General features: G+C 45.7%; 1 protein-coding gene across 3 annotated transcripts in view; it reads left to right on the forward strand.

The window, feature by feature from the left end:
• The first annotated feature begins 369 nt into the window (after nt 1–369).
• Nucleotides 370–15,024, forward strand: part of LOC134980268 (dual specificity protein kinase CLK2-like) — a 76,396-nt gene continuing 61,741 nt past the window's right edge. The window contains exons 1-14 of one of the 3 annotated variants that reach the window (XM_063947014.1): nt 370–629; nt 2,402–2,452; nt 3,988–4,049; nt 4,579–4,732; nt 5,754–5,850; nt 6,141–6,207; nt 6,542–6,658; nt 6,746–6,912; nt 7,038–7,132; nt 7,307–7,436; nt 7,514–7,596; nt 7,682–7,767; nt 7,841–7,925; nt 9,220–9,341. In XM_063947014.1, coding sequence (XP_063803084.1) covers nt 540–629; nt 2,402–2,452; nt 3,988–4,049; nt 4,579–4,732; nt 5,754–5,850; nt 6,141–6,207; nt 6,542–6,658; nt 6,746–6,912; nt 7,038–7,132; nt 7,307–7,436; nt 7,514–7,596; nt 7,682–7,767; nt 7,841–7,925; nt 9,220–9,341 — 1,406 coding nt within the window. In that variant the 5' untranslated portion in view covers nt 370–539. Of the gene's footprint in view, nt 630–2,401; nt 2,453–3,987; nt 4,050–4,578; nt 4,733–5,753; nt 5,851–6,140; nt 6,208–6,541; nt 6,659–6,745; nt 6,913–7,037; nt 7,133–7,306; nt 7,437–7,513; nt 7,597–7,681; nt 7,768–7,840; nt 7,926–9,219; nt 9,342–15,024 lie in introns of those variants that run through there. The other 2 variants (XM_063947015.1, XR_010190367.1) reach the window with 2 other exon arrangements.

A 15,024-nucleotide genomic window follows, 5' to 3' on the forward strand; every position in this document is an offset into this window, starting at 1 on the left:
TCAGCGCCTTTTACGTGTCCCCAGCCTGGGCTGCAGTGTAGGAGGCTGCTGTTGCTGATCAGTAGCAGCCTCCTATTCTATCTGTGCGGCGGGAGAAGTTGGGGTAGTAATTGCCCTGATGGTGCCCCCCTCCTGATGTGCACCCAGCCAGGAGCAGAACGGTGCCTCCCTGCTTCATGGTGCCACAAATACTACTAGCTGGAAAAAGAAACTCAAATGACCCCCTCCCCCCCGCTGGTTCCCATGTGGCCGAGGTGCTCTCCGGGCGCGCAGTGTGCGGGACGTGGCTGGTGCTGCCCGTGTGCGCTGTACTGTACCAGCGCCACACATCGTCCCTGCATTGCCGGCGCCGCCCCTGCGCCTGACAGGACACGGGGTCGCCTGACGTCATAGAGCAAAGCAGGGGCTCCGCTGTGATACAGTGCAAAGCAGGGGCTCCGCTGTGACGTCACCGCCCTTTTATATACCGGGCCCCGAGCGCGGAGGCCTCACACTCCGCGCATAACATCTGGAGAGAGGCGGCTGAAGGTTCCTCCAAAATGTTCAAAAAACATCGCCAGCTGCGACCAACATCGCGCCTTCCACTCCTACCAACATCGCGCCTGCCACGCCTACACCGTGTGCAGAAGGTGAGAGGAACCCACTAACATTATTATATAATTCCCTGCCTGATAGCGCTGTATCATGGGATGTATAATGCATTATCCTGTCTGATGCTGTCTTATATCATTTTACATCTCTCCATTATCACGTTATATTCTCTATAGACCACCAGCAGGGGGCGTACACCTCAGCTGATTCCCCCCCATAATGGCCCTCATTCCGAGTTGATCGCTCGGTATTTTTTTCTCGCAACGGAGCGATTAGTCGCTAATGCGCTTGCGCAATGTCCGCAGTGCGACTGCGCCAAGTAAATTTGCTATGCAGTTAGGTATTTTACTCACGGCATTACAAGGTTTTTTCTTCGTTCTGGTGATCGTAATGTGATTGACAGGAAGTGGGTGTTTCTGGGCGGAAACTGGCCGTTTTATGGGTGTGTGCGAAAAAACGCTACCGTTTCTGGGAAAAACGCGGGAGTGGCTGAAGAAACGGAGGAGTGTCTGGGTGAACGCTGGGTGTGTTTGTGACGTCAAACCAGGAACGACAAGCACTGAACTGATCGCAGATGCCGAGTAAGTCTGGAGCTACTCAGAAACTGCACAGAGAAGTCTATTCGCAATTCTGCTAATCTTTCGTTCGCAATTTTGATAAGCTAAGATTCACTCCCAGTAGGCGGCGGCTTAGCGTGTGCAAAGCTGCTAAAAGCAGCTTGCGAGCGAACAACTCGGAATGAGGGCCAATGTTCTATCTTTCCCTAATTATAAAACATTCTCTCAGACTCATAATGTTATACATGTATCTCCGTCCTGATAGTGTGATATAAAGTTATGCTTCGCCCCAGCAATGTATAAGGGTGGTCATTCCGAGTTGTTCGCTCGCTAGCAGTTTTTAGCAGTCGTGCAAACGCACAGTCACCGCCCACTGGGAGTGTATTTTAGCTTAGCAGAAGTGCGAACGAAAGGATAGCAGAGCGGCTACAAAAAAAACATTGTGCAGTTTCAGAGCAGCTCCAGACCTACTCAGCGCTTGCGATCACTTCAGACTGTTCAGTTCCTGTTTTGACGTCACGAACACGCCCTGCGTTCGCCCAGCCACGCCTGCGTTTTTCCTGGCACGCCTGCGTTTTTTCGAACACTCCCTGAAAACGGTCAGTACACACCCAGAAATGCCCTCTTCCTGTCAATCACTCTGCGGCCAGCAGTGCGTCTGAAATGCTTCGCTAGACCTTGTGTAAAACTGCATCGGCCGTTGTGAAAGTACGACACGCGTGCGCATTGCGCCGCATACGCATGCGCAGAAGTGCCGCTTTTTTGCCTGATCACTGCGCAGCAACCGAAAACAACTAGCGAACAACTCGGAATGACCACCAATGTCCGGCTATCCATATAGTGTGATATAAAGTTATGTATAACCCCATCCTTGTATAATTTCCGTCTGTCCTTATAGTGTCATATGTTATATCCCCAACCTTGTATAATGTCCATCTGTCCATATCGTGTGATATACAGTAATGTTATGTATATCGCCAACCTTGTATAATGTGTGTCCTTCTAGTGTGATATGTTATGTATATCCCTATCCTTGTATAATGTCCATCTGTCCTTGTAGTGTGATATAATGTGATATATATCCCCATCCTAGTTTAATGTTTGTCTGTCCATATAGTGATATAATGTTATGTATATCCCCCTCATTGTATAATGTCGGTCTGTTCATATAGTGTGATATAATGTTCTGTTCTGTACATCTCCATCATTGTATAATGTGCATCCTAAAATTGTCATATGCTTTATAATCACAGATGGTGCAGAGGATGGCTCAAGGGCTGAGGAAATTCTGTAACTTTTTTCATGTGAGTACATCTTACCCTCCCACACGGTATGAGCCGAAATTCACATTATAGCACACTGAATGAGCCGAAATTCACATTATAGCACACGGAATGAGCCGAAATTCACATTATAGCACACGGTATGAGCCGAAATTCACATTATAGCACACGGAATGAGCTGAAATTCGCATAATAGAACACGGTATGAGCTGAAATTCACATTATTGCACACGGAATGAGCAGACATTCGCATTATAGCACACGGTATGAGCCGAAATTCACATTATTGCACACGGAATGAACTGAAATTCACATTATAGCACACGGTATGAGCCGAAATTCACATTATAGCACACGGAATGAGCCGAAATTCACATTATAGCACAAGGTATGAGCCGAAATTCACATTATAGCACACTGAATGAGCCAAAATTCACATTATAGCACACGGTATGAGCCGAAATTCACATTATAGCACATGGAATGAGCCAAAATTCACATTATAGCACAGGGTATGAGCCGAAATTCACATTATAGCACACGGTATGAGCCGAAATTCACATTATAGCACACGGAATGAGCCGAATTTCACATTATAGCACACGGTATGAGCCGAAAGTCACATTATTGCACACGGAATGAGCCGAAATTCACATTATAGCACACGGAATGAACCAAAATTCACATTATAGCACACAGTATGAGCCGAAATTCACATTATTGCACACGGAATGAGCTGAAATTCACATTATAGCACACTGAATGAGCCAAAATTCACATTATAGCACACTGAATGAGCCAAAATTCACATTATAGCACACGGAATGAGCCGAAATTCACGTTCGGTCTGTATTTACTACCATAGCTCCTCTACTTGTCTGTTACTACCAGTGATGTGTGGTGAGGTGATGCAGAGCCTTTCCTGTCATACTTATGTATACACCAGAGTTTTGACTATATAAAGTATATGAAAAATACAAAGAATATATTAGAAATATCTTCTTTGTATTAGTCTAATCATGTTTATAGTCAGAACTCTGGAGTAAAAAGTATATGGCAGGGGAGGCAGTGCATCCCCTGCCTATCTTGTCTGCACATCTCTGATTAATACTCCCCAAATTTCCAGCAGTATATACTGTTGCACCTGTGTATAATGCCCACATGTACCCTTGGGCTCATATAGTGTGTGTAAATCTGGCTCTGGTACTAGCCAGTGCCTCCTGAGCCATTTACCTCACCCAATATCCCTGGTTACTATATATTTATTAAACCCCTGTAGGCTCTACTCTTCTCAAATGTACATCGTCTGCCCACAGCCTCCACTTTTTGGCCTCATGCACCATCATCACTGTTGAATTTTACTAGTGTGTTAAGCTGTTTATTTACTCACCCGCATCACACCTGTGTCTGTGCTAGCCGTAATTGTTCACACACCACTTATCCGTCCTGATAACACTTATTTTGGGTCTTTTATGTGACTGAAGTATTTGCTGAAGTACTGAAGCCTTTGGGGGCTGGTAGGTCAGTGATTTACTGGCTAGTTTATTTTGTCCCAGGTCCAGCACGCCCAACGGTACCATCTAGAGGAGGAACACAGCAGAGACAACAACCAGGACAGGTGAGCACAGATATGACTCTACCCTTAGTGACTTCCTTCTCTTACTGGCTTTCCTTATATCCGCTCCTGGAATGTTAGAGACAACCAGACTTCACAATGGCCACCAGGAAACGGAGGCTGAGATTGTTAGTGGGGTTTGACACATTGGGCGGGATTCAAATCTTTTATCGCCCCCGATCCCCCGTCTAAAGTGACGGGAGATCACGGGGCGATATTCTAATGACCCCCGTTTTCACGCTGAACGCGCCCATAAGAGCCGGGTTTAGATGCTTTACGCGGCTAAACCCGGCTCTTATGGGCGCGATTGTGAAAAGTCCCGTTTGGGCGTCCAAACGGGTCACTTTTCACGCATGGCGAGCTGATATCGCGACCATCGGCAATAACATTTGAATACTGCCGGCGGGCGCGATGGAGGCGGGAGGGGGCAGAAAAGATTTGAATCCTGCCCATTGTATGAGGTGATCACCAGGGGCTGTTAGGGTTATGCATTTGCTGTGTAATGGGCTGACTGTCCTTACTCTTACCTTAGCTATGAGACACTAATGAATGTCTGCGCTCGACGAATGTGCCGAACTATCCAGAGGGATGGATTTGATGAAGGGTATCCTCAAAAGTCACGGGATGATGGCTACGTAACCCTCAAACAACAAAGCAGATTAAGATCTTGCAGCCGGTCCTCAGCGGTGAGTATCTTGCGGGGCTCATCTCATTGTGCTCCACTTTTTCATTTTTTCTTAAAGCTATACTGGGAAAGATATGTATGTGGGAGGTACTTTTCCCATTGGTAAATGTGATGCATATGTGCGGCCCCTGGGGAACACTGACAGAGGGAGAGTGTGAATTTGGAGTCAGAGGAAGAGACAGATAAGTGGTTAGAGAAAGACAGTAGATCAACCATGAGTGGACAGGGGATGATCCACAGCATCTAAAGCTACAGACAGTCCAAGGAGGATAAGTAGAGAGGAATGACCTGTGGATTTGGCAGTAAGGCTATAAATAGTGACCTTAGTACATGGATCTTGGAGGTGAAGGGGAGGAGAGAGATGGGGTGGGAGAGACTCTGGGACAAGAGAAAGGGCTCATACGCATGCCTGAAGGAGTTGGGACAGGTTGAAGATGTGGGAAAGGTGAGTGCTGACATCAAGTCATAAGGAGTGTGGTCCAGGGCTGGATGGAGGAGGGGATGAGACAAGGGGGCATACTTCATCCCCAGTAGTAGGAGAATAGTAGAACAGGGTGGACAAGCAACAGGTAGGAGTGAGGTAGGAGGGGATGTCCTAGCATGTAGCACCAATTTCGGACCTGAGATGTGTGGCACAGATGGTGGGGGTAGTGAAGAGGTTGGTGGAGAATGGAGGACTGGTAGGATTGGAAAGACCTGAATTAGATTGGAGAGACACAGGACAGAGTCAGCAGTACAAGAGCATATTTGAAGATTGAGGGTAAGTTTGGAGTGTCAAGGGGCAGTGGTAAAGAGTCGTAATGGGGAAGATACTGGTCAGGGCAGGAAAGGGTTACTTTTTGCTTCTGCAATCACAACAATGACAAATGGAAATGAGCAGAATGTTTTGTTTTTTTCTTATCTCTGGATGATTGTATTTGTATATTGACTTGTTCCCCTATCTCTATCTCTCTGTGCCTCATGAACTGACTGGAAATCTATTGCACACCCTCCCACCTCACACTACAATGTGTATCTTCAAGCAGAGAAGTCACCTGAGCAGTACGGAGGCCAGGATTGTGCAAGAAGATCCGGAGGCAAACCTGGCCATAAGCATTGGAGACAGGATTGGTGGAAGATGTACGGGCAAATCTCTAGTTCCCCCAATCACCCTGCCAGACACTGTAGGCCTCTGGCTTTTGTGTTTGGCTTTATGTAAACAAGGACATTCCTCTTCTCTTTTCTATCTATTATTAAAGATACAATGTATGCAGTATAATGATCTTTTATTGCTAGTGTGAAGGCAGGAAGCTAGTGTTACTGATTGTGGCTCCATGCCAGCCTGACAGGCCTATCACTGGCTCTAGCTGCCCGCACTGCCGTATCTCCTACTGTACTTACTGTATGTCCTTATCTCTGCTACTTCACAGATGAGATTGTCAACATCCTGGGAGAGGGAGCCTGTGGCCAAGTTCTCCACTGCCTGGACCATTACAGGTGAGTCTGTAGGTGGAATCAGGCTAATTTAGTAGTAAGGCTGAATAAAGCCTAATGAAATGTGCAGTGTGTAATACATACCTCTATGGATACATCTGTTTGGACCTCCAATACTTCCACCTCTGCTGGTGGGGCTGTCCTGTGGGATGAAGAACATGTTACATAAGTGTGTTACAGAGAGGAGTGGTTGTAGACAATAAGAGCTGTGTGGGGAAGAAGTGGAATACTGATGTAATAGAAATCCTCAGGTATCTGTCGCTGACATCACAGTATCTCCTGCATGCAGTCATATGTTTCCCAGCTTACCTATAATGAATCCTGTCTTGTACTCTAGGGGAGGATCCAGTGTGGCATTAAAGATCAGCAAGATGTGGGAGAACATGGAGGAAGCTGCTTTTTTGGAGATAAGGATGCTGAATAAAATCAGTGGATTAGAGCATAAGTATAAGCAGTAAGAACATGGCTTGTTATTCCCCTACTCTATGCCTCCCCCCAGGCCATTACTGGGTCTAACCAGTGGTGTTTGTTCTCTCAACAGTTTGTGTACACCAATGCTTAATTGGCTGTATTATCAAGGGCGGGTTTGCATTGAATTTGAACTTCTGGGACTTAGCACATACGACTTCCAGAAAAAGAACAACTTTCTGCCATATCCAATTAACCAGCTACGACATATGTCCGAGCAGCTGTTCCAGGCGGTGAAATGTAAGTGTTTGTGGTATAGGAGAATGACCTTGTACAGAGCGGTGGGAAATGGGGACACCTGGTTGAATGTAGGTTTCCCCAGGAGAGACAGAAATGATGTAATTCTATGTATCCTACCTTTTCAGTTCTTCATGATAACCGTATAACTCACACGGATCTGAAGCCGGACAATATCCTCTTTGTCAACTCGGAATTTGAGGAGATTTACAACAAGGAGAAGGTGAGTGATCAGGGTTTGACCTGCCTATTAATTACTGGATTGTGACCTTCTCTTGCTAGTTCTATCCCCAGGGGCACACCCTCATTTAGACATGGCTATGGGGATGTTCTTCAGTTTGTAACGAATTCTTGTACTCCTATGCTCTCTCCCTGTGACCTCCCTCACGCCATGAAGAGTTGTGTTGAGCGATGCATTAAGAATACCGATATTCGGTTGGCTGACTTTGGGTGTGCGTTGCTATATCTTGACCACCACGATGACACGATTGCCGCCCGAGACTACCGAGCCCCAGAGGTCATCTTGGGTGAGTGTTACGCCTCTCTGTTTGGTTTGTGCTGAGGTGACCCCACTGTACCTGACTTTCCCTCCCTGTATTTTCAGGCCTTGACTGGAGCCATTCTGTTGACATATGGAGTATCGGATGTACCCTGTTTGAGTTCTACACAGGAGACACACTCTTCCTGGTGAGTGGTTTAGCTGGTGGAAAGCCTTGTGGCCAATCTCAATTTTCTTACATATATGTCTTACACAAGTCTTTGTCACCTGCAGACAACTGTAGATAGTGACATTGAGCATCTGGCTGTAATGGAGCAAATTCTGGGCCCAATACCTTCATCCATGATTCATAACACGAGGTGAGAGGCAGTGACACATTTTATATTTTCAGGTGCCATGTGCGCATTTAGTCAAAGGTCCTTTTCTTTACAGCAAACAGAATTACTTCCGGTCTGGCCGCGTAGATTGCGATGTCTTCACAAGACTCCATGTGCAGGGAATCCGTAAGCCTTTGAAGGTAAGGACAGGAAAGATCATATCAGTGTATATTTCGGGGAGGTGGGGGCAGAACATACAAATGTCTCCTCATACATTATTGCTGCAGTCTCTTCAAACAGCCCCTCTCTGCGCCAGTCCCATGCGTGTCTGTTAGCACAGAACGTTTTTTTTCTCATGTCTTTTTACCAGAAAATGCGTCTTAGTTGTAATGTGGTGTGACTAGGATGCACCAGGAGACCTTGCTGATTAATTTGATATGTAACACTAGTATACAGTATCTGTGTGTGACTGAGTCTGAATCTGTATATGAATGCTACAGTGCAGCAGCTGCTGCTTTTTCCCTTGCCAAGTTCCATTGTGCTTCATGTACAGACTCGGGAGCACACAGATATTCAAGAGTTACATATCAAATTAATCAGCACAGTCTCCTGGTGCATCCTACTCCGCATCGCATTGCTACACTGATGTATGTATCTTTGGGGGAAAAGACGCCCAGCGCTAGTTCCGTCACACTTAATCTGGAGGCTCATTCGCTTCTCGCGTAACATGGTGTATTGAGGCTAGTTGTATTAGGACACATCTGTAGGAGTGAGCTGGGCTGTATGTGATATTGCTAAAACCTATCCTTTTATTTATTTGGGAAATATTTCTTAAAGTATACAGTATTTGCAGGATATCCCCCAAATACTGTACCTGCAAATATTATGATGTCAGTTGGAGAGACTGCGGCAAATATCGGCGGTTCCTCCATTTCCACCAGCAGAGGCAGCCGGATTGACCAAGCTCTGGAACGTCTAGCGTAGGTCCTGGCTGGCATTTGAAGATGGCATTAGCCTATAGGAATCAAAGGATCTTCCCCACTGCTGTCTACTTGTATATGTGCCGACAGACGTCGGCATGTGCAGTAGCGCAGCTATGGGGAAAAGCAGGAAGTAAAGTGATTGCAAGGTAGTCACGTTACTTATTCCTGATCGCTGGGATGGGCTGTTATAAGATCCCCTGTCCATTCAGTAATGGAACATCTGGGAAAATAAAGATGCTTTATTTCTGTGATTTGGGGCGATATGAAATCTTTATTTTTGAACAGTGTGGAAAACAGCATATGTAAAGTAGGGATCTAGACAAAATTAAATGTAGACGTCAAAACGGTAGAGAGACAATTGCCCGTAAGAGCTTACAATATATTTAATCAAGTTGTCTTAACATATTACTGAGCTATACGGGTGTCACATGATGTAGCTATACATACAATACAGTTGTGTTAACGTGTACGTTTGTGCCATTAACATAGTGACATGTTCCCCTTCTTGCAGCAATACATGGTCCGTGACAGTAAGGAAGAAAAGAAACTTTTCAATCTGATGGAAGGCTGTCTGCAGTATGAACCGTCAAAGCGCCTCACAGCTGCGGAGTGTCTCCGTCACCCCTTCTTCAAGTAACACCAATGAAGGGGTGACACTTAGTTTAACATCTTATTGTATAGCAATAAATAGGAACATCCAGTAGGGAATCCAATACCACCTTGGGGGATAAACTTAGCAGTTTTAGTATTAAAGATCCATAAAGCACCGTACATGCATTAGGTGTAACAATGATGATCATTTCCTTCAGCCACTAATTGTTCTATCCAGGCTCACTACTACAAGGTAAGCAGAGGTTCCAATGCAGCTCAATACATCTGGAATGTTTGGTAAATGTGCACATCTAGCCACTGGCTGATTTACCAAGCTGCTTTTGGAACCTCTGCTTACCTTGTAGTAGTGAGAGCGAAGTTCTTCCAGGCACTACTCATTGTTATATCCAGTCTCATTACTACAAGGTAAGCAGAGGTTCCAAAAGCAGCTTGGTAAATCTGTAAATCTTGGTAAATGTGCACATCTAGCCACAGATTTACCAAGCTGCTCTTGGAACCTCTGCTTACCTTGTAGTAGTGAGACTGGATGAGTAGTGTCTGGAACGACATGACCACCCTTGTCACACCTAATGCATGTACAGAGCTTTGTGTAGATTCTAGAACTGTTGCTCCATCCACGTTTATACCCCCTTCCCTTAGCTTAGCAACTGTTTGTCCATCTTGCAACCCTACTGCTGTGTGCTTTTTATTTCTATTTCATATCTATACAAAATCATCTCAGTACTTTGCGACTTGGCGTTGGTAGAAGTGAGATGTGTGAAATTGGGTGTACGTGGAACTGTGTGCAACTGTATAGGTGGCTGTGTATGTATGATTTGTTTTGGGAATTTTAAGCAATTCAGGTCCAGTGAATAACCAGAAATGGTGAAATTTAAGCAAATCACTGCTAGAGGTCAGCCAAAAATTGCAATTACATTTCAGAGTTCTAAAAGCTTTTTGGGAACGGGTTCTGTAGCAATGGAAGTAGCTTAAACCTTCAAAGTTGATGCAACTTCTATTGACTACTTTATTAGAAATCCCCCTGGATATATACAACAGTTTCCAGCAAACCTTATACCTGGTCTAACAAAGTTCTGTTTCAACTTTAAAGCTGCAGTTTTGAAAAGTGGAGCAACAGTGATTGCAGCCATTACTAAGATGGCAAATTAAGGCAATGTGACCTTCATAAGTTTACATACCCTAGCAGAATTTGTGATTTTCTGGCCATTTGTCAGAGAATATGAATGATAACTCACAAACTTTTCTTTCACTCATGGTTAGTGATTGGTTGAAGCCATTTATTGCCAAACAACTGTGTTTACTCTTTTTAAATCATAATGACAACAGAAACTACCCAAATGACCTACACGCGTGTTTCACTGCACTTAGTGGCAGCTTCGGCAGGGAGTAGGGCACGGCGTGTCCACTTGTGTCCTATGTAAAATGTTATGAAACAAATATCTATTACTGTATTATGTTAGCTGTCAGTCTCTACCAATAGGGAGAATAAGCTGACTTATTGCCGGTTAATAAAGGATATCAGATGAAAGGATACCCAGTGGTATATGTCATATAATATCAAAAGCACAAGCTGAGAGCTGTCAACATTTACTAATGGGGAGACTATGGCCCTCATTCCGAGTTGACCGCTCGCTAGCTGCTTTTAGCAGCAATGCACATGCTAGGCCGCCGCCCTCTGGGAGTGTATCTTAGCTTAGCAGAATAGCGAACGATAGATTAGCAGAATTGCTACTAAATAAATCCCTGCAGTTTCTGAGTAGCTCCAGACCTACTCCTAGACTGCGATCACTGCAGACTGTTTAGTTCCTGGTTTGACGTCACAAACACGCCCTGCGTTCCGCCAGCCACTCCCCCTTTTCTCCAGCCACTCCTGCGTTTTTCCTTGGCACGCCTGCGTTTTTTAGCACACTCCCTGAAAACGCCAAGTTGCCACCCAGAAACACCCTGTCAATCACACTACGATCACTCGAGCGTTGAAAAAACGTCGCTCGAGCTTGTGTAAATCACCAAAGTTTTGTGTTAAATTACTTAGCGCATGCGGGCTGTGTACCATGCGCATGCGCATTTTCCACCTAATCGATGCGTTGTGAAAAACGTCAAAGAGTGAACAACTCGGAATGACCACCATAGTGTAGCAATATACCAGCAACACTTAAAAGCTAGCAAACATCGGAGTGTGCCTAATAGATCAGAATCACAGTTACTAGTGAGACAGTGTATTCAAATACACCTGCCACCATATAGCACTAGAATATTATTGCTTGGAATACTCTTTATTTGAGAAATACCAATAATGGCGGAATTTATGTTATGAATTAATGGTTGATAGACAGATTTACATATGTAGAACTGATGCTCATTAATTATATATAGATACAAACTTATCTGGATATACACTTCTCTAGATATATAAATAGTGCTATATGTACCCTCATAAGATAAATAAACCTACATTATATTTCTCTATCGTCCTAAGTGGATGCTGGGGTTCCTGAAAGGACCATGGGGAATAGCGGCTCCGCAGGAGACAGGGCACAAAAAAGTAAAGCTTTACTAGGTCAGGTGGTGTGCACTGGCTCCTCCCCCTATGACCCTCCTCCAGACTCCAGTTAGATTTTGTGCCCGAACGAGAAGGGTGCAATCTAGGTGGCTCTCCTAAAGAGCTGCTTAGAGAAAGTTTAGTTTAGGTTTTTTTTTTTTTTCTTTACAGTGAGTCCTGCTGGCAACAGGATCACTGCAACGTGGGACTTAGGGGGAAAGTAGTAAACTCACCTGCATGCAGAGTGGATTTGCTGCTTGGCTACTGGACACCATTAGCTCCAGAGGGATCGAACACAGGCCCAGCCGTGGAGTCCGGTCCCGGAGCCGCGCCGCCGACCCCCTTGCAGATGCTGAAGCGTGAAGAGGTCCGGAAACCGGCGGCTGAAGACTCCTCAGTCTTCATAAGGTAGCGCACAGCACTGCAGCTGTGCGCCATTTTCCTCTCAGCACACTTCACTGGGCAGTCACTGAGGGTGCAGAGCGCTGGGGGGGGGCGCTCTGAGAGGCAAATATAAACCTTATACAAGGCTAAAAATACCTCACATATAGCCCATAGGGGCTATATGGAGATATTTAACCCCTGCCTGACTGGAAAAATAGCGGGAGAAGAACCCGCCGAAAAAGGGGCGGGGCCTATCTCCTCAGCACACGGCGCCATTTTCTGTCACAGCTCCGCTGGTCAGAACGGCTCCCAGGTCTCTCCCCTGCACTGCACTACAGAAACAGGGTAAAACAGAGAGGGGGGGCACATTAATGGCTATATATATATATATGAAAGCAGCTATAAGGGAGCACTTAATATAAGGATATCCCTTGTATATATAGCGCTTTGTGGTGTGTGCTGGCAGACTCTCCCTCTGTCTCCCCAAAAGGGCTAGTGGGTCCTGTCTTCATTAGAGCATTCCCTGTGAGTTTGCGGTGTGTGTCGGTACGTGGTGTCGACATGTATGAGGACGATATTGGTGTGGAGGCGGAGCAATTGCCAAATATGCAGATGTCACCCCCCAGGGGGTCGACACCAGAATGGATGCCTTTATTTGTGGAATTACGTGATGGTTTATCTTCCCTTAAACAGTCAGTTGAGGACATGAGGCGGCCGGACAATCAATTAATGCCTGTCCAGGCGCCTCAAACACCGTCAGGGGCTGTAAAACGCCCTTTGCCTCAGTCGGTCGACACAGACCCAGACACGGGCACTGATTCCAGTGACGACGGTAGAAATTCAAACGTATTTTCCAGTAGGGCCACACGTTATATGATTTTGGCAATGAAGGAGACGTTACATTTAGCTGATACTACAGATACCGTAAAACAGGGTATTATGTATGGTGTGAAAAAACTACAAACAGTTTTTCCTGAATCAGAAGAATTAAATGACGTGTGTGATGAAGCGTGGGTTGCTCCTGATAAAAAGTTGATAATTTCAAAAAAGTTATTGGCATTATACCCTTTCCCGCCAGAGGTTAGGGCGCGCTGGGAAACACCCTCTAAGGTGGACAAGGCGCTCACACGCTTATCCAAACAAGTGGCGTTACCCTCTCCTGAGACGGCCGCACTTAAGGATCCATCAGATAGAAAGATGGAAGTTATTCAAAAGAATATATACACACATGCAGGTGTTATACTACGACCAGCTATAGCAACTGCCTGGATGTGCAGTGCTGGAGTAGTTTGGTCAGAATCCCTGATTGAAAATATTGATACCCTAGATAGGGACAATGTTTTACTGTCGTTAGAACAAATAAAGGATGCATTTATCTATATGCGTGATGCACAGAGGGATATTTGCACACTGGCATCTCGGGTGAGTGCTATGTCCATTTCAGCCAGAAGAGCCTTATGGACACGACAGTGGACAGGCGATGCGGATTCAAAACGTCACATGGAGGTTTTGCCGTATAAAGGGGAGGAGTTATTTGGAGTTGGTCTATCAGACTTGGTGGCCACGGCTACTGCCGGGAAATCCACTTTTTTACCTCAAGTCACTCCCCAACAGAGAAAGGCACCGACCTTTCAACCGCAGCCTTTTCGCTCCTACAAAAATAAGAGAGCAAAGGGCTTGTCGTACCTGCCACGAGGCAGAGGAAGAGGGAAGAGACACCAACAGGCAGCTCCTTCCCAGGAACAGAAGCCCTCCCCGGCTCCTGCAAAAACCTCAGCATGACGCTGGGGCCTCTCAAGCGGACTCGGGGACAGAGGGGGGCCGTCTCAAAAATTACAGCGCGCAGTGGGCTCACTCGCAGGTAGACCCCTGGATCCTGCAGATAATATCTCAGGGGTACAGGTTGGAATTAGAGACGGATCCTCCTCATCGTTTCCTGAAGTCTGCCTTACCAACCGTCTCTTCCGAAAGGGAGAGGGTGTTGGAAGCCATTCACAAGCTGTACGCTCAGCAGGTGATAGTCAAAGTACCCCTATTACAACAAGGAAAGGGGTATTATTCCACTCTATTTGTGGTACCGAAGCCGGATGGCTCGGTAAGGCCTATTCTAAATCTGAAGTCCTTGAACCTCTACATAAAAAAGTTCAAGTTCAAGATGGAGTCACTCAGAGCAGTGATAGCGAACCTGGAAGAAGGGGACTTTATGGTATCCTTGGACATCAAGGATGCGTATCTACACGTTCCGATTTACCCCGCACACCAGGGGTACCTCAGGTTCATTGTTCAAAACTGTCACTATCAGTTTCAGACGCTGCCGTTCGGATTGTCCACGGCGCCTCGGGTCTTTACCAAGGTAATGGCCGAGATGATGATTCTTCTTCGAAGAAAAGGCGTATTAGTTATCCCATACTTGGACGATCTCCTAATAAGGGCAAGGTCCAGAGAACAGCTGGAGACAGCTTTAGCACTATCTCAAGAGGTGCTAAGACAACACGGGTGGATTCTGAATATTCCAAAATCCCATTTAATCCCGACAACTCGTCTGCTGTTCCTAGGAATGATTCTGGACACGGTTCAGAAAAAGGTTTTCCTTCCAGAGGAAAAAGCCAAGGAGTTATCCGATCTGGTCAGGAACCTCCTAAAACCAGGAAAAGTGTCAGTACATCAATGCACAAGAGTCCTGGGAAAAATGGTGGCTTCTTACGAAGCAATTCCATTCGGCAGATTCCATGCAAGAATATTCCAAAGGGATCTGTTGGACAAATGGTCAGGGTCGCATCT

The sequence above is a fragment of the Pseudophryne corroboree genome, chromosome 12 (genome assembly GCF_028390025.1).
Source record: "Pseudophryne corroboree isolate aPseCor3 chromosome 12, aPseCor3.hap2, whole genome shotgun sequence".
In the NCBI taxonomy this organism is placed as follows: Eukaryota; Metazoa; Chordata; class Amphibia; order Anura; family Myobatrachidae; genus Pseudophryne; species Pseudophryne corroboree.